Below are 19,497 nucleotides of genomic sequence, written 5' to 3'. Positions count from 1 at the left end.
TGAGGCATATAATGTTTGTAGATGCAATTTTATGGTATTATGGCTTTAACTTATATTACATAATACTAAATTTATAGGTTTGTTTCATTGAAAACCATGAACATGATGAAGACCTAGGACGTGCCTGGGGGACACTCCAATTGTGGAGGTGATGCATTGTTAAAACTCCTTTTTAACATTGCTGTCACGGTTTTGTCACCCAAAGACCTCTTATTTTTCCATCTGTCACCCGTGACAGAAACCTTTCATGACAGTTTAGTAAGTACTAATATTCAGCATTTCAGCAGTAAAGAATAACACTTGATGGTAATCGTACATTATGGTTTTAATGAACAGGAGCATACAGAATATAATTTTTGTGCAGTAAATAAACAACTATTTAAACATTATGGTTTAATGGATAGAAGAATGGAGAATATTGCACAGTAAATAAACAATTATTAAGTATTTGCAAAAGTATTGCTGAGTTCATCTTTATCATCTGTTGGAATATATTATTCACATTCTTTGGCATGCTTGAACATTGAAGGAGGATTTTGTGATCCTAGCATCCTCTTATTATGACATTTTCAGTAGATATCCACAAAAAAAGCTTATTCCCAAAATTTCAGTTGATTCCGATTTTGTGTTTGCGAGTTATGCATGATTATGTGTACACTGCTCCATAGGCCACTGTTGTAATTTTGTTCTGGTATACCAGAACAAAATTCAAATTTGATGATATTTTTGCTAAACGAAATAATCTGCAAGAAATTTTAGTTTTGGTACATAAACATTATGTAGTCAGAGGTTTCCAGTGGTATAAAAATCTCAACTTTTTTTGAGAAAAGTGGGGGGATGAGGCTGTGGATCACGAAATGCCCCTTTAATTAATGTAAGTTTTGTTCTTTTGCATGTCTTTAGATTCTTAAATATTCATTGAACATTTTCTCTTTTTTACTTGTCTTTGTCTATACAAAGTTTTTTTTTTAAGGCTCTAAAACTGTTAAAATCTTTTAGGCTTTGAAATTAATTTGAATGCCCAATCAAATTTAAAAGTCTTCATTGAGAGCTAAGAGCATTAAAACATGCTTGTTTCATTGTGCATGCTCAAAATTAGGAAACTCTCTCCAGGTTGATTTTTTACCTTTTTGTTTGATGAAGAATTACTTGTTCTAGACCACAGATTAAAATGGAATTTGTTACTACAGATTGTCCCAAAAAAAGCTTAATTAAGCTTTTTTTGGGACAATCTGTAGTAACAAATTCTTTGTTTTCCTAAAAATATTTGTCAAGTATTTCAAGCTCTTTTGGGGATAACCTATGGCAAGTTCTAATATGTGCCCATCCATCACAAACTGGTCGTGAAGTCGGCATTTTCCATTTTGAGATAAATCAGAAACAGTATATGGATTTCTATGTAAAATATATTAGGAATTTGACCTTTGATGAACCATAGCTTCACTTTCAGATGTCCGATGAAGCTGGTTGAGGTGTCATTTTAAAGCTGAAAGTTAATTCTTTCAAAATCTGCAATAAACAGAAAATGACCTAGAGCCGACTTTACTACCACTTTGTGGTGGATGGTCACATATGTGATATGCAATGACAGAAGTATCACTTATTCACTTTAAATAAAACATGAAAAGTACAATGCAGCCCTTGGACATATCAAATTTTGCAATGTGGACTTCTCCTTATTTGCCTCCCTTCATTGAATGTAAAGCACGCAGAAGCTGCATATAGCTGAAGAAATAGTCGCTAGGTTTCTCTATGTTCACATCAAGCTCAGTTCTTTCATCTTCAGTCTGATTAGGATCAATCCCAACTTCTCTGCTTATTGTTTCTTCCGCCTGCAGTTGTTTTGTTTCAGCAAGTTGTATCTCTGTTACCATGGTTACTTCAGTCAAAGTACATTCCATACCGTGTTCAATATTATCCGGTGTCGATATCTTACCCATACCTTCAGTATTGTTGCAATTTCCAGTCATTGGTCTCGATTTGCTGTAAGGCTCACTAACACAAACTAACTCCTTTCTTGCTCTCTTGATATCTTGTTCACTTTCACAAGGCACATTTGCATCAGCATCTTCATTGTTGACCATCCTCTCCCAACCAATATGATTTTCATCACCTTCAAGTTTTTTGCGGTTCCATTTTTGTTCTTGTCTTTGCTTAAGTCTACCTTCAAAGTACTTTTCACAAGCCGATTGGTAGTTTTTCTTTTGAACTGAATTGAAAATTAAAGACTGGATGTTAACAGGGATGTTTGCTGTAGTAAGATGTTCCTTTAGGTTTTTGTCATCAAAATGGGTAAATATACATCCTCCATCCTCACCATGTCCCAGTGAACAATTCTGTTGAGTTGAAACACACAATATCAAAAAATTTAATAAAGTAGGGAACAAGTGGAAATCCTCCCATTCAATATGTTTTGCAATTAATTACCACTGCCAGGGATTAAGTCTCAACAAACCCTAAGATAATTTGTCCAAAAAGTCTAGTATCTTTTTGCATAAATTATGCAAATTCTCAACAAAATTTACATGCTTTCAATTAAAATCTGGTCCGGTGATGTTTGCTCGCACCAACTTTTGCTACCATTATAGGCTTGACAGATCTTGAGATAATGTCTGCACAAGCTCTTATATTTAATAATTTTGAAGATTTTTTTCATAACTTCCACAATTTTACAAAGAAAATACAGAGCTGGATATTCTCCCTGACTCCCTTGTAATTGTAAACATCAAGTTGGACCTCCACAAGCCTAGCAGATCCTGAGAAACTATTGCAGATGTAAATGTATGTACATACAAGTGGTTACTAGGTCTCTTCCTGAACATTGGTCAGGTAAGAAAAGATAAACAAAAGATAAAAACACAGGCCCGATGAAATGTCGGGGAAAAACTTCAAATTACAAAACTCACCTGCATTGCATAACAGCTATGTGCTCTGTAGTTGGTTCTAGACCCCTCTAGGCCATACAGATGACGTATATTATAAGTATAACGTTTGCGGTCTTTGCTCCAGCTGTGGTCACATCCAGTTGAATGGCTATGATTACTTGAAGGCTGAGAATACTCCCTTTGCCAGAACCGAATAGCTTCATGGACCGGCATCCCAATTTCTGTCAGGAAAAGGGTGTACTGAATCTGAAACAGAAAACAACAAAATATAATATTGATTTATTTTTTCCCTTGAACGTTGAGTTTGGCAACACTAGATTTATTCTGTGTCAATTTTGTTTTCACAAAAGTACTAAAATATAAAATAATATTTATATGCAATTCTATTACCCCCACGATCCATTATTCAAAATCGCGCACTGTGATTTGTTGAAACGCGTCACGTGACAGACAATTAATTAGCGATAAATTGTCAAGGGCAACAAACTTTATGTTCTTCTATCATCACAGCGAACAGCAGAGCGCACAGCACACCTGCTTATGTAGGGGAAAATGGAATGTCAGGGGTGTGTTATTGTATGTGCATACCTGCTTATAGGGGAGAATGGAATGTTAGGTTGTGTTATTGGAATGTGCATACGCTTTGGCTACGTGTATGCGCTCCACCTTGAGGTAAACAACTTGAAATATTTGGGCAAAAATTTGATATTTTCTTTAAATCACACTATTTTGTGGTAATAGAATAGAAATAAAGGGTGCAGCATTATCCTTTACATAAATAATGTGTCCTCGGCAGTAAAAGCGTTTAAATAATGGGTTCGGCTGCGCCTCACCCATTATTTACGTTTTACTGCCTCGACACATTATTTTCGTAAAGGATCATGCATTACCCTTTATTTCTTAAATAGAATCGACAATAGAACAGTTTGTAGTATTAAAAGGGGAACGGTTTACAATTTAATAAATGCATGAAGCAAAAGTTCTACTTTACTTGTTTACAATGTACATTAAAACAATAACAACTCCCTACCCTTGAGAAGTGTCTGAGCCTATGTTTTTGTCGTAATGCTTTATGTAAATTTTGCATACACGGTGGAAAATTCCGCTCCAAATGCTCAACATCAATGCAAGTAATCGGATCGAGATCCCATTGTATTGTGCTTCCAATACGATGACCTGCGTAATATAAATGTCTCAATTCTTTGAATACATTCACCATGCGTTCATCTTCACAAACTTGTTTCAAAATGTTCTTTGCTCTCTTCAATCCATCCACAACTATTTGCTCAAATAGAGAAGCTAAAATCTGGTGAAGTTTTGTGCAGGGAACAAATGCTATTCCACGATTAAGTATCACCTCCCTATGTTGCACTAAAGGCAAGGCATACTCAAATGGTACACTAATGGTGTCGTCAAAGTCATTATTCATGTATTGTTCTACAAGCAATTTCCAAGTCCTTCCGTTGCCTAATGCTGAGGCAAGCACAAAATGCAGATCTTCAGCACTTTGCATCATATTATCTTTGTGACTACTTCTAGAACTGTTTCTGCGTATAAGGTGATGCACAAATCTGTATGTTGATTTTAGAAGAGAGATAAGTTCTGCAGAACTCATGTTGGTAAACCGAAGGCAAAAAAGTTGGGTTTCCGACTTGATGAAGAATGAAGACATCTCACTGTCATTTGCACAAGCCAATCTAGGAAAATGAAAGAGACATTTATTTACATGCGGTTAGTTTAATATATTGACACTCACAAGGGCAAATAGTGCTACATGTACATGATGTATTATATGTTGCTAATATTAGGGATGCCCACTGTCAATACAGTTGCCACTAGAACGATTTCCATACTGTGTGCGTGCACTCACATATGTATTGTCTATGGAGAAACTGATCGATGCAGGAATCCAGGGACCATTATGTAGGTACCTGCAGCACCAGAATTTTTCCACTCTGCACCACTGAATGTGTTAATATGGAATTTGTTTTCTCAAAACATGCATGCCATCATTACTGATTTTGTTTGGAAAACATTTTAAAATTCTTTAAATGAAATATTAACTTTTGAATCTGAAACTAAGGCAAGACTATTAACCTGACAACATCATTTTCAAGCTTACATTGTATAAATGCCCAGAGAATATGAATCTGGACATTTAACTCAAAATAAAAATCTAATAATATAAACTTACATGATATATTGATATATTTAAAAAAAAGTAGTGAGCAGAAATTCACAAGCAAACTTCTGTACAAATTCAACTTATGCAAATGAATCAACCACAGCTCATTATAACCCAATGACATCACCAGCTCAAATTACTTCCCATTGAAATACATGTAACTGATGTAAGTGGAACCAACATTACTCAAATTTCAAGGGCTTTTTGTAAAAAAATTACAAGTTTTTCTGAGATTTTTAAAGTTTTTCTACGGAAGTTTAAGGTTTATTCAAGCTACTTGTGTAGGAAGTACAAGTGGAGACTGTCAAATGTTGATGGACAAAAGTAATATGCATGAGCATTTTTCATAGTCCAGAACAAATTTTCTTGAAAATCCATGCACCCGATTGGTCAGTTCAGTGCATGGGGTTGTAATGTGAGCAGCTCTGTGTGTACTGTTGGTTGGTGGTTTCCCAACTGTGCAATTGATCATCATGGTGGTGGTACCTGGTGTGTTCTCTTAATTATTTGTACAGTGCCAATGGTGAAAGTTTGATTGTGAAATTGATACAAATCAATTCATTATAAATAAATTTACAATGACGTTCAAAAATAAATTAAATAAATACCTCAAAAAGAAATGCGATATTCTATCTCTCTTTGTGCCTTCAATAAGGCATTCAGAATTCACAGCCGTGTCCTCTTGCTGAATCAGAGATTGAAATGCCGACGCATCTTCACAATCACACATTTGACGTAGAAATTGAAGTCGTTTTCGACCATACACTGACAACTGCTCGTACCTGCAGTTACCAGACGGTGGCTTTATATAGAAAGCCATAATTGTCAGGAATGTAACGAGGCATAAATATAGAATATTAATTGACAAGAAAGTAAGTAAAATTATGATTATAATCTTGATCAAAAACACAACATGTTGTTGATTTTGGCAGGCGCATTGGTAAAGAAAGCCCGTATTCCAAATTTATTGAGGGCAGCATTTTTTTATACTTTAATTTCTGCAGACGATGGTGGACTACATTATTCACTGTGGCAACAGCCAATATCGTAAACAAAACAGACAATATGACGGCAACACTGCCTGGACATTGGACGCCCCGTGCAGAGTTGTGTTTTTAGCTCTATTGGCCCCGTTACAGAAAAAAAAATGCACAAAATATATTTCTCAGTGAATGTATAAATTTTCACATAAAAATAAATATGTGAAAAATAAATGTGAAGAAAAAAAAATTATAGCCGGGAGTGAGCGGGACTCGATCTCGGGACCCTGTGCACCGCAGGCGAGACCCATTACCATTAGACCACGCGAACCGTGATACACAATGGGGGAAATTTTAGGTATATATCATAAACATACCGTGCGTTATTCATACAAAACATTCAAAAAACAGTACTTACAATGAGGTTCACTGGCGAACCTCAACGGATTTAGACTGATAAAATAGTGCTTAATAACATACGTACAGTTTTGGAATAATTTGAGACATTTTTGTGTTTACGTGTAAAACCAATGACAACGTCAAAATTCAGCCAATCTTGGCCGGCCCCCCCTGAATTTCTGTTAATTTCCAATCAGGCTCTATTTCCAATCACAAGATTAAAGGCCCTTTCAGTGATTGCACAGGAACATTATAAAAAATGGAAATTTGTCAGAGTTGCTTAGAAATAAAGAATAAGTCTACAGAATTTCATTAAACCACTTTTCCCCTACGACAAATTAGTCAAAAAACAGAAGTTTTAGAAAGGTTTTCTACTTCAACTCAGATCGACTCGAGGGTGAGAAAATCGAGATTTTCGTACAGTGCGCCACCAATCGACTGGAAAAACTTCCTAGTCCAGTGTTTCTAACACGGGGAAGTAGAGTCTAAATTGATTTAAAACAGACGCTTAATTTTTGTAGTAGAAAACAAAATAAGCAATTAAAGGTCACCGAGGCAAACTAACGGTCAATTCAAATATGAAAAACAGTTAAAATTGTGTATTTTGTTCAAAATAGTAGCTACTGATGTTATAAGTAGTAGAAACAATACGCAACGCGTGTTGGTACGTGGAGAGTGAGCTTCTTTCGATCTCGAGTCGGACTTTTTGTACTGTCAGTATCAAAAGTCCAGAATCATGCAAATGCTTTATTTTGTCTAAAATACACGGCTTTCGACCGAACCACTAGCAGGCTATGTTAGCACATCTATGCCAATTACAAAGGTACCAAAATCTGAATTTTGATGATTTTACGATCGTCCGGATGAGCAAATCACTGAATGGGCCTTTAAGGGATCTGGAATGAGCGTTTTAATTTTCTTAAAGTGTATGTAGCTGGGAGGAAAAGCCGCCGATTAATTGAAAATTTTGACCTTTCACATTGAAGATATGGATTTTTTTCCCCAAAAGACCTAATTTTTATTGGTGTTCTGGGAAAAAATCCATATCTTCAATACGAAAGGTCAAAATTTTCAATTGATCGTCGGCTTTTCATCCCACCTACATACACATCAAGTATCAATCATCAGATTTATTAAGTTTATTTCGAGTACTGTTAAATATCAAAAATATCAATTTTTAACTGTCGACTGTCGAGGGGGGGGGCAACCATTTTGAAAATCTTCATCTTCACAATCTTCAGCACCTTAAACAGTAATTATATATTATTTTTTATCGTAGGCTTAGGCCTACACCTCCTAAAATATATTTTGGAATGGAGTTAGAAAAGTCGTGTTAGAAAAGACATTGCTGTGAAAGCCAATAATATTAATAACGATTAAAAAAAACCATTTTGAAAATCTTCATCTTCACAATCTTCAGCACCTTAAACAGTAATTATATATTATTTTTTATCGTAGGCTTAGGCCTACACCTCCTAAAATATATTTTGGAATGGAGTTAGAAAAGTCGTGTTAGAAAAGACATTGCTGTGAAAGCCAATAATATTAATAACGATTAAAAAAAACCAAAAAAACTAGACCATAGGTAGGCATGGCCTACCGGTACTAATCTTTCAGCTGATAAGTGTGATTTCTGGAAACTCAACATCTCACTTTGCTGCAAAGGCTCAGTTGGCAAAATGGTCTTTCCATACCATCTTTGCAGTAATTTTTGCTGAACATGAAATGGTAGGCCTATCAGCCTATAACACCCCTCCCCGTGTGGTGTCAAAAGTAAAGAGTAATTTCCCTACCGAGAGTGACACCCGGGGGTGACACACTGACACTCCTCCTAAAATCGGGATCAATTGTGGGTCCTTTTTATTATCTTGAAATGTCAATAAGGTATGACCCCCCGCCACATGGTGTCTAAATCAAAGAGAAAACACATTTACCCAACGGATGTCTATATCTCGGTCGTAGGCCTACCTACCGTCAGTCATCACATATTAACACTGGTTTAGTTTGGGCCTATTCTACAAACTAAATGGACCATTGTATTGTATAGGTAGTAATCGGCCTAGTGACCGCGTTGCTATGACCACTGAGATGACCTGAAAATAAAAAAGGTTTGAAAGCTTTTGAATATGAGCTATAAATATGAACTATACCTATTAAGCTTTTAAAAGGCCTTAAAAGGCCTATTAGGCCTTAAGGGGTGGTGCAATAATTATGTGTACCCCGGGGGGGGGGGTGAATTCACAAAATGGTCTGCCAAAAAACGCTTGCCCCCTTTGGCCATGCCAAAAATCTTTGCCCCCCTTTCGACATGCCAAAAACCTTTGCCCCCCCTTTGACGTGCCAAAAATCTTTGTCCCCCCCTTACACATGCAAGATTTTGGGGAACCCGAATTTAAAACCTGAAATTGTCTTATCATATAATGCGAGCGCAGCGAGCAGGAAATTTTGCATATTTGAATGTGTTCCTAACGTTTTCCTACGCCTTTTTAGGGCGTAATATAGAAACGGTACCCAAAATATCTGTGCCAAAAATGCTTGCTCTCCCCCTTTTGACCGGCCAAAAATGCTTGCCCCCCTTCTGGCCTGCCAAAAATCTTTGCCCCCCCTATAATTCACCCCCAGGTACACATAATTATTGCACCACCCCTAAAAAGCCTAATAGGCCTATGTTTCTTTCCCGGGGTTTTTGTGATGATTTTCTCATCCTGCACATGTTGACATAAATCTGACCTTCTACTTTGGAACCATCATCAGTTTCTACACTCATAGAAATATTGTTCGTTCGTTGGCATTACTCAGTATTGATGTAAGTCGTTGCGTCAACTTTCCGAGTAATGCCAACGCGTACAATTTTGAGTAACGCTGACTCGATATCATTATGTTGGTCGCACTCCTGCATTTACTTTATTGAGTTGTTACAACTCAGAAAATGAAACTAGGTTAGCATAATTTTCTTGAGGTGTGCTATAGTATACAAACTTTTGCACTGATTACAAAAATAAATAGAATTAATGACAAAGTACCAAATTGGAATAACTCAAAACAATAAGTAGGTACCAGTAACTTAATATGAACGAGTTACATCAACTTACATGTTGAGTTACAATAACTCAACTGATTGGTTCTTTGAACCTTGTTTATTTTTCTAAGTTCCCTGAACTTGAATTCAGAAGTTGGCATTACTTAAAAAGTTGACGCAACGACTTACATCAACTTTTTAAGTAGGCCCTAATGCCAACAAAGTTGATTAGTTGACGGACCTTTTTCAGCATTTTTTAAGTTCGGAAAATTAAATTGAATTTTGTTTTGGCAACTTTTACACTATTTTTGAGTTGTCCAAACTTACTCCTTTTGAATTGCGCCAACAAGGCGAACAAGTCATTTCTATGAGTGTAAGACTACAAATAGGTAATAATTATTCACACCTGATTCAATCTGTGATTCACTCCTAAACCGACATTTCCCCCTCCCTAAAAATTGATGCTGTTGGTATCAGCATCAGCTAGTGGCGGCGCTCTTCAAAAATTCCTGCAGTATCGTTTTACAACCTCGACTTCTAGTCAAAGTTCTAAATATTATGCTAATAATGACATGATGTTAAACCACGTCGCCAGAATTGAGAATGTTCCGTAAATATTGTCACCGATGTCGTGTTGTTCAGTGTGCTGTCATCGTGTGATATGTGGATAAATCCACTCCTGCTTCGTCGCCTTTCTTATTATTATGTGATTTACAGGGTAAGTAATATAGTTTAAGGTATGAAGTATGAAGTGAGCACAAGTGATTCTTTTTTAACTGTTGATAGTGTAACGAAATCACGCATCAAACTGGTCACTACGCTTCCGGATGTCGACATTGATCAAATCGTTCACAGGATTTTGGAGCAGAATTCTCCTCCCATATGTTGCTTCTACTTCTTCTGTGGTTGTACTGGACAGGACCAAAAGGTATAATTATCCAGACAGCTCGAAAAGTTTAGATTCGGATTTACCCACACATCCCGAGCTATATAATAGTATGAGCATCGAGATAAAATAGAAGGAGAGTCCACAAAAAATCATATTTATATAAACATGTAATTTGACTTAGCTTAGCCTTAGTTAGTTAGACGTTCGCCTTTCGTATCTCTTTCCTTGTTGGAAAGGTATAACGTTGAGGAGATAGGAACATGTACAGAAGATCCGGGACCTACTCTGCCATGTTTGGCTGAGTAACGGTACATGAACACAGTCTTTTGTGCCTATGTAAATTAGTCATTGTGTAAAGCTGTGTTATACTAGTTATACCCAGACTGAATCATTGTCGCTAACTACACAAGTTATGTGTGCAATTTTAGAGAACGTTGACCGACAGAGGGTGTCAATTATATAGGCCTACGTGTCGCTTTTGAAAAACAGCGAATCATGCGCATGCTCAGCAGGCAAATACGACGGCGATTTAGTACACTGACCATGCGTGCGATTCAGGTTTCTCCAAAAGCGATTGAGTATAAATGCATTTTTAGAAATGACCGGCGATTGTGTGTTCTGAAGTGGGGTTTATCATGTTAATTAGTGACCTCGATCAAGCATTGAAATGCTGGATCGCTCAAGCATCTCCAACAAATTTTTCATGTAAGTGCCTCTGGCCCTAGTAGAAGTAAAAACGGATACTATGGCCAGAGTTCTAGGGCTAAATTGACTTGAGCTTGAAGTTGAGTTGAGATTGAGGCAAGGGAATAGCCGATTACGCTATTCAATGCAAGTCACCACTTGAATGGATAAATCAGTGCTGTCACACAAACACAGCCTTTGATGTTTATCATCATTAAGCGACTCCGCTACAGCTCAACGATCATCTGTTCATTAATGATAGAGTCATACAAACTTTTTGTTATTACCAAGACATCACCGATGTCGGGATAATTTTCATTATTGAATATTGACTACATCCTAGAGCTACATCCTCTTTGACTACATCCTCTAAAAACTGCTGAAATCTTTATTTGATTATTCATCTCAATTTTCAGAATCCAGATAATTGACTTTTTCATGAAAATAATGAGAGTTTTGGTCAAAATGAAAAAGTGATGTGGGCAGATAACAGGAATCCAGGCTTCCCGTTAGTGTGCGTCATTGCGTCCAGACGCGTATTTTACAAATTTGGACGCAAGTTCACATGGCTAATCAAGTATTTTATGTCCATGTCACATGCATGTGGACGCAGACAAAACTTCAAATTTTATCATTAATTGATGATAAAAATAAGAAATTTTATTCTTTTATATTTTTAAGATAATAAAAGCCCCAAAATTTTGACCCACCTGCTAAGAATTGAAGTAAATTCTGCAATATTTGTAAATGCAACGTCAGGAAATCGTGCACTTTTTGCATGTTTTCCGAACGACCGCTGTTCAAGTTGATGGCCTGGGGAAGTCCCGATCGATCCGATTGATTGTTTACAAGCCAGCTTGCACGTGCCGCTAACGTGCGGTTAATGTTTATTTAATTATCACAACCTGACAATATTAAATTTTTAATATTTTAAGTTTATTTTCTCATAAATAATCTAGGTTTCGTTTATTAGTATTATTGTTACGATGAATAAAAGCAATTTTAAAGACAAAATCTTAATGATAACCCTTTTTCAGTATTATTTGTGGCAGCGCTAGTTTTAGCTTTGTAGCATCAACTACACGTTAATTTAAAAAAAAATGCGGAAGTAAAATACTGAACGAAAAATTTGTTCAAGATTGACAGACTTTGCTCATGTTTTTGCACCTGTTTTTGACCACGCTTCGGACCAAAACTGACACAGAAATGAGAAAAATTACCATAGCGAATGGAGATGGAATATCACGCTAAAAATGCACTTTTATTTATTTTAACAATCAACATTTGATGAGGTGTAGACCCGGGTGCGTGTATCGTCATAATCGTGAATTTCAGATGGACGCATTAAAATCTGTCTGGACGCAAGTTTTTGCAACCTCGTCAGCAAACTTGCGTCATTACGGACGCACATTTTTATAAGCTTAACGGGAACCCTGCAGGAATCAACTTTCATTTAGCTGAATAGCATTTTATAAATAATGTGTATACATCAGTACTCAAGTTATGTGTATGTTATCTTTTCAATATAGAAAATCTAGGCAGCACAATCCAGCCATCATGGGTTTTGAGGTGGCACGCTTCAGCGGCGAAGTTGATGAGGAATTAATTTGTCCAATATGCAGTGCAGTACTGGAGGAGCCATTACAGGCGCCTGAATGTGAACATGCATTTTGTACTGAATGCATCAGTGAGTGGTTGAAGAGACAGAGGACATGTCCTGTGGATAGGAACCCTATTACCATGCAGGTATGTGTAGTTTAAAAAAACTGAGCAAGTTTTAAATCAGTTGATGCTAATTCTGAAAGGGTGTTAAGTCACATCACATTGTTAAGTGCATTTCAAGATAAAAGGTTTTATGGTTGGTTTTGTAGTGTCCTTGGACCTAGACTTAAATGTTAGGATCATTCATGGTTGACCTAAAAAAAAAAAAATTTGCCATCGATGTTTTGTGTTTTAATATAAAAATTGATACTTTGTTTTTATGTCATAATGCATAATAATAGAGTATGACATGAAAACAAAGTATCAATTTTCATATTAAAAACACAAAACATCGTGCAAATTTTTGTTTTTTAGGTGAACCATGAATGATCATGATAGGTCTAGGTCCAGGGACACTACAAAACTGAAAAAATAAAAAATTAAAAAAAATAAAAAAAAAAATGCGCCGGGTACCCGGGCACAAAATTACCCGAAAATGCCAGGCCTAGTTTCTTGAAATCAGTTGGTCCCTAAATCACATTTATGCATTTATATAGTGTATCAAAGATGTGTACAATGTACATTCAGTAAGTACATGTAGTATTTATTAATTACCAACTGCTGTCTTTGGTGTTTGAATTTAATTTCAGGATTTGAAGCCAGTTCCAAGAATCACAAGGAACCTTCTTGCCAGACTATACATATCTTGTGACAACGCCAGTTTTGGTTGCGACATCGTCATCAAACTAGACTCGTTAGCTCAGCATCTCAACGAGTGTGAACATAATCCAAAGAGACCCGTACAGTGTGAAGAGGGTTGCGGGATGGTCATACCCAAAGATGAGGTCAAGGATCACAACTGTGTGCGGGAGCTTCAAACGTAGTCCAGCAGCAGGCTGCGGTAAACGAGCTGCAGACAGAATTAGCCGACGCCAAGAGATCCATCATGGAGGGCAGTCGTGAGATGCGTATGCTGAAGGAATACATAAGAGCCATACGTATTTCAAATCCAAGCGCCAGTCCGTCGGTGCGCGCCATAGAAGACGAGTTGGAAAACAGCGAAGTGGTAAGGTGGGTGAATTCGCTGCCTCTAGCTCGCGTCACAAGATGGGGTGGAATGATATCAACGCCAGATGCAGTCCTTCAGGCGGTCATCAAGCGGTCACTGATAGAAAGCGGATGTCCATCGCATATAGTCACTGATCTGATGGAGAATGCGCACGAGCGAAACTGGCCACCCGGACTAAGCACCCTTGAGACTAGGCAGATGAACAGACATACTTACGAACAATACGTAACACGGAGAATCCCTGGCAAACAGGCGGTGTTGGTAATGGGATGTGACAATGCGCATATTGGTGAGGACTTAACACTAGATCCAGGACTTGTAATGATATTTGCTCATGGGATTGAGTAATGTGTTTATAATGTACTAAAAATATTTATCTTTTCGTACTACATGTATAATGTGTATAAAACAAAGGTGCTTTTGGCATTACATATTTTGAGAGGCCCTCGTTGTTGTACTTAAAAATGACTGTGATTTACTATCAGGGTATGATGATTAAGGTGGTATTGGATGCATTTTCTAGAAATAAGGAAATGCTTTGAGCATGTTTTAAACAGATTAATTGAGTAGGGTAAAGTACACTGATCAATATGCCTTTTGTTTGAAGCAAATCGGACATACGGTTTCTATACTTTCAAGTCATATTAGCTCATTAACTGTATTGATTATTGATAAAAACAATACAATACAAAGACATTTAAAATGTATGTATTATGAAAACCGTATGTCCGATTAGCTTCAAACAAAAGGCATATGGATCAGTGTTCTCTGCCCTACTCAATTAATATGTTTAAAACATAAATAGAGCACTTCCAAAATGGGTCCAGAACCACCTTAAGTGCAGTCACAATCAGGCCTCGTAGAATTTTTAATTTGCACTTGCCCATCGGGCAATTCCATACACAACTTATAATTTCACTTGCCCGACTTTAGTTTAGTATTTACTTGCCCTGCTATTTCTAAGTGCAATTATGAACATTAAGGTCTTTGCACATATTAATGTGCTACCTTACGAATTTGCGATAATAATGCATTGTATACAGTGTGGGATATTTCCATGTATAAATATCAATTTCCATCAATTTAAATCAAACCTCCATAAAGCTTGTCATTGTAAATCTAGTTCCCAATTATTATAAAGAAGCGCAATTGCTCTGGTGCTCCATGGCACCCCTGGACATGGTCCAAGGAGCACACCAAAGCCCTGACCCAGGCTGCAAGCCGACCTGTACATTGATTGCATATTACGATATTAAAATAACAATTTCTTTAAAAAAATATATCATTAAAACTTCAACGTATGCCCTTCCATGATGTAAACAACAACATCCCTGGGAGACATCCTTGATCTGGATATTTATAAATTAAAACATTTCTCCCTTTTAGTTAAAAAATTAAATTGCAACATTTATAAGCAACAACAAAATCCCACCGTATCCAAATAATATTGCCAATGTTCTGCAGAGAAATTGCAGTATTTTTGGGATTCTGCGAGGCCTGATCACAGTATCTCGAAAATACTAGTGAGTGACAGTGCAATGTGCATGTAATTATAACCTTTTATTAGGTTTTGATTATGTAAGACATTAAGTTCATTGTCTTAGCCACAGATAGTTGTGAATGTACCATTTGTAAAATTTGTATAGAAGATTAGGCCAGGAGGAGTAAGTTCTGATCACTTGTGATGTAAACAAAGAGTCAACGGCCACAGTAGTGACACTACATGTCACAAATTGTTTAATAAATGAGCACAAATTAGAAATCGTTATATATAAATAGAAAATTATAATATAGCTGAAGGTCAAAGCAAAATCATTAAAATGATTGGTAGTACTATTTCATTATTTTAAAGATCAGTAATGGGACCCTCTACTCATACTCTAAAATGGACTGTCAACTTGCCAAGTCAGCATGGCTTTAGGGTATCAGTGGTTTTAAATGATTTGTATGTAGTTCAATGCAGTGTGGTAGCTGGAACTCTGTACCATCCAGTATCTGGTATTCTGCTACTATATCACTATCATATTCAAGTCTGGAAATAAGCAGACTGGAACCAGGAGCAATTTGTTTTTGAACATTGCTTCTGGTTCACTGGGATTTTACAAGCACCAGGAGCAATATTTGGAAGAAACAGGAGCAATTTTCAAATAGTAAATCCTTTTCTGCATATATATACAATATAACATTCCAGCACTACTGCATCAAGTGCAAAAACTGGAACCAGGAGCAATTTTCTAAAATAAATTGCTCCTGGTTCATGTCAATTTTACAAGAACCAGGAGCAATTGGTGGCTTAGGGCAAATTTGCTCCCTGCGTCCGCTTATTTCCAGGCTTGATCATATTTTTGAAGAGTGAAGACCCATGGATCTCTTATTATTTCAGGATTTCAGTTGCTTCTTGAACGTTTCATTATTCAATCTTAAAGTATGTATGACTGGAAGAATAACTTGGTGATAAGGCCATCTTAATTTAATAGTTTGTCTCAAAGCCCCTGTGCGCATTAGTAAAATCGCCTGCTTTTTGTGTGTTAAGCCCACATGGATTGAGTAAATTTCAGTTCTTTTTCGCTGTTTTATTTACATTGTTAGACGTCAAAATAGTCTAAATCGTAAATCTCAATAAATTATTTATCTTTACCACTGAAAAAAACTTGTCCCACCTTATAAAAAAATGTCAGTAAAAAAAATCCCTTAAAAATCTGCATTCCGCATTAGTTTTTAACTTGGGAAGGGCTTTGAGACCAACTATTAAATTAAGATGGCCTAACATGAAGTTGCATGGTAATGTTTGAAAATGTTGAAGAAGTTTATGTAAGTTTTTGTGCATACATTGTAGAAGGATTTTGGTGACATGCATGCAATGCATGCGGTATATGGATTCAGAGACGTATCCAGAAACTAAGGGGCTCAGAATACACCGAAATGTGCCCAGAATAGGGTGGTTTTGTATGATTTCTCAAAAAACCCTGGGGTGCGCATGCACCATCTGCACTCCCCTGGATATGCTGGATGCGCCCCTGAGGTTCACAAACTGCTGCCAATTTATTGGACAAATTTACTGTTTGGGTAAATATTTCAAAAGAAAAGTGTTTTGGTGTTAAATTGAGAATGAAATTTGTTGTTTATTTACTTTGTGCTTCCATATATGATATGAAACTCTGATATGTATCTATAAGCCTACATGTACGGGTTTTGTCACATGTATTTTTTTCTTTGATGTTTTCTGCCTTTTTTCATATAACCATTAGTGTGACCGTGAAGTAATTAAATCCATGTTATTATCTATTACATCTCCTGTGACACCTCATTAATTTCCCTGGGCATTTGGATGTATTGTAATAGGTTTCAGCATTTTACTTTGGAAATCAATATTACAGGACCCCTCTGTGAACATTAACCTAGATTTTGTAATCCTACAATGTATATGTACCCAGGACAATATGTGTGAGGTATCACTAGAGTTGGAACAGATAATAATTTTCCACATATTAAAAATTACATTACAAAATTATCGTACATCCAAATTTTATGCAGTAGATTTTGTTGAATTGTCTTCAAAGAAATAATGGCCTTTGTGCCCCTCAATTTCACAGCATTCATCATTATCGGCCTTTGTGCTGTTTGCTATACTGGTCTTGAAAATGAGTACCCTTAAAAATGAATTTTGAGGTCTGCTTAAAAGTATGGTCATATAATTGAAGACCGAAATAAACAGACTAGTTTGCCTATGACATCCTGTCAACTAGACCAAAAATGCCGTACTTCACAGGTCAACAACCAATCACGTCGCGCCTTTGCCTTAACGTCAGACGCAAACTACATGTAGTCTTTGTAATTTGGTCTTCAGTTATAGAAATGGTCATGCTCCATGCAAGCAACATGATTACCGTGATTTAGTCAAATAAACGCCCCGGGCGCTACATTTTCCCAAGGGGCGTTTATTAGAGGTCATTTTTAGCATGACAATTCCCGTTAAAATCATTAGGTAAGCTTAAGGGGGTACTACACCCATCACATTTTTTTTTTTTTTTTTTTCATTTTGTGAAGAAATGAGAAAAAAAATTGGTCAAAGTGGTATGCAAAATGAAGGGGCAAATCTTCTCGTTCTATTGGTGGTATTGATAATAATGTAGCTTACATGCTTTTAATTGTACAAGCCAAAGAGAGGTACATGATGACCCCATCACAATTTTGATCATATTTGCAATTTCAGAACTGCTGACGTGAATCCACTTTACACACTTATTTATCAGCAATGGCAGACCCTAATAGTACCAAAATATTTTTATTTTGGAAATGCATTAATTATGCACAGCTTTGAAAACACAAATATGCATCAATTTCATGTTATCAATGAAATTAAACTTATTTTCCCCTTCCAGTTGACAATGATATGAAAATTTGTGTTCACAAGGCAGCACATTTGTTTCAGGTTTGATACGGTTGAAATTAAAGAACAGTCAAAACAGTCAATTTTCAGTATTAGGTGAATTTTTGCTCAGTTTTCTGAGAAAATAGCAAAGCTTACAAAACACGATAATAATGTGAATCGGTATGTTCACAATGGTAAAACCTCAATATTAAACTGTTGGACACACCCTAAAACTTCATGTGTAGTAACGGTTTCGTCACTTACCTGTAGCGGGCGTGTATTCCTTCCTCTTTGAGAAAAAGATGAAAAATCCGTGTGAAAGTTGGAACTGATAAATGCACTGCTCGCTTAGAACAGAAGCCGACGAAATCGACGCCATATTTTTATAATTGGTTTTGACCTTTGACTAAGGTTGCGCGATACTCGATACCGCGGATTCTATGATACCGGTACGCGTACGATACCGTACTTTACAGACATGACAGAATAGGCCTAAAGAATTATTTATGGAACGTATTGAAAAAAATATTAGAAAATTGAAAACAAATATTCTAATCTCTCATTCTCTATTAGCGACTTCAGGTAGCGAATAAATTGTGTGGTAGGTCTAGACTATCTCCAACTCTAGTGTGAGCTAGTGTGATGCAGAATCCCGGTGCAGAATTCACTGCTTTTATTGGAGTATAAATGATCCAGATCCAGATCTCGCAGCCCAGGCCCACCGCTAGGCCTAGGCCTACATTTAACAGTGTTTTGAATAATCCAATGGATTGTCTATGGGATATGCACTCAGCAGCACATCATGGCGGGTATTGGCGGGGCATGTAGGCCTACACGATAAAACATTTCAGGGTGTGTTTGTTATGTTATATTTATTACAATTAGGTAAAAATCCCGATCTTGAAAAATGTTACGGTGCTTTTTAAAATAACAATTGTTTTCCTAATGAAGGCCTACGTATACATGTAACGTCACAAAACACTTTTCAGCTACCTACCGATCATTCACATTTAGAAGTGTACCCCGGTATAGAAACTAGTTTACGCTGAGGGATGATTTCATACAATTTTTAACAAAAAGGATTTTTCACACATCTGAGTTTTGGTGACCTTGAGCATTGTAAAGTGGCAATGTTCGATCCCAATCAAAGTAATTGCAAATCTTTTACAAAATATTTTCAGTACAAAAAACACGGTTTAAAATATGTTACTAAAGATTTGAAACTAGCCAATTGTAGGCCTATTGGTTTTGTTTACAATCAACACACAAATTGTGTTAATAATGTTTTAAACTTAAATTGTCAACAGAAAGAGT

General features: G+C 36.5%; 2 protein-coding genes across 2 annotated transcripts; one reads left to right on the top strand and one right to left on the bottom strand.

The window, feature by feature from the left end:
• Positions 1 to 1,205: 1,205 nt before the first annotated feature.
• On the bottom strand, positions 1,206 to 5,994 carry LOC140154824 (DNA primase large subunit-like). The gene is made up of 4 exons (XM_072177412.1): positions 5,679 to 5,994; positions 3,916 to 4,582; positions 2,907 to 3,131; positions 1,206 to 2,336 (listed from the first exon to the last, which is right to left on the bottom strand). Exons 1-4 carry the CDS (start codon positions 5,888 to 5,890, stop codon positions 1,677 to 1,679), a joined length of 1,764 nt encoding a protein of 587 aa, XP_072033513.1. The 5' UTR covers positions 5,891 to 5,994; the 3' UTR covers positions 1,206 to 1,676.
• Positions 5,995 to 10,280: 4,286 nt separating this feature from the next.
• On the top strand, positions 10,281 to 14,783 carry LOC140154823 (E3 ubiquitin-protein ligase NRDP1-like). Its single transcript, XM_072177411.1, is given in 5 exon segments — positions 10,281 to 10,396; positions 12,571 to 12,787; positions 13,393 to 13,618; positions 13,621 to 14,311; positions 14,651 to 14,783. Coding segments are annotated over 4 exon segments (1,083 nt in total). The 5' UTR covers positions 10,281 to 10,295; the 3' UTR covers positions 14,160 to 14,311; positions 14,651 to 14,783.
• The last annotated feature ends 4,714 nt before the right edge of the window (positions 14,784 to 19,497 follow it).

Source organism: Amphiura filiformis, chromosome 6 (genome assembly GCF_039555335.1).
Source record: "Amphiura filiformis chromosome 6, Afil_fr2py, whole genome shotgun sequence".
NCBI lineage: Eukaryota > Metazoa > Echinodermata > Ophiuroidea > Amphilepidida > Amphiuridae > Amphiura > Amphiura filiformis.
Note: the sequence above shows the minus strand (reverse complement) of the source record. Positions and strands in the feature narration are given on the sequence as shown.

Excerpts from the sequence above, each read along its gene's own strand:
- LOC140154824 (XM_072177412.1), bottom strand. The coding sequence starts at position 5,890 with ATGGCTTTCTATATAAAGCCACCGTCTGGTAACTGCAGGTACGAGCAG. Across the intron at positions 3,132-3,915 it reads GGCTCAGACACTTCTCAAGG|ATTCAGTACACCCTTTTCCT; the intron begins GTAGGGAGTTGT and ends TTTCTGTTTCAG. Across the intron at positions 2,337-2,906 it reads ATAGCTGTTATGCAATGCAG|AATTGTTCACTGGGACATGG; the intron begins GTGAGTTTTGTA and ends TCAACTCAACAG.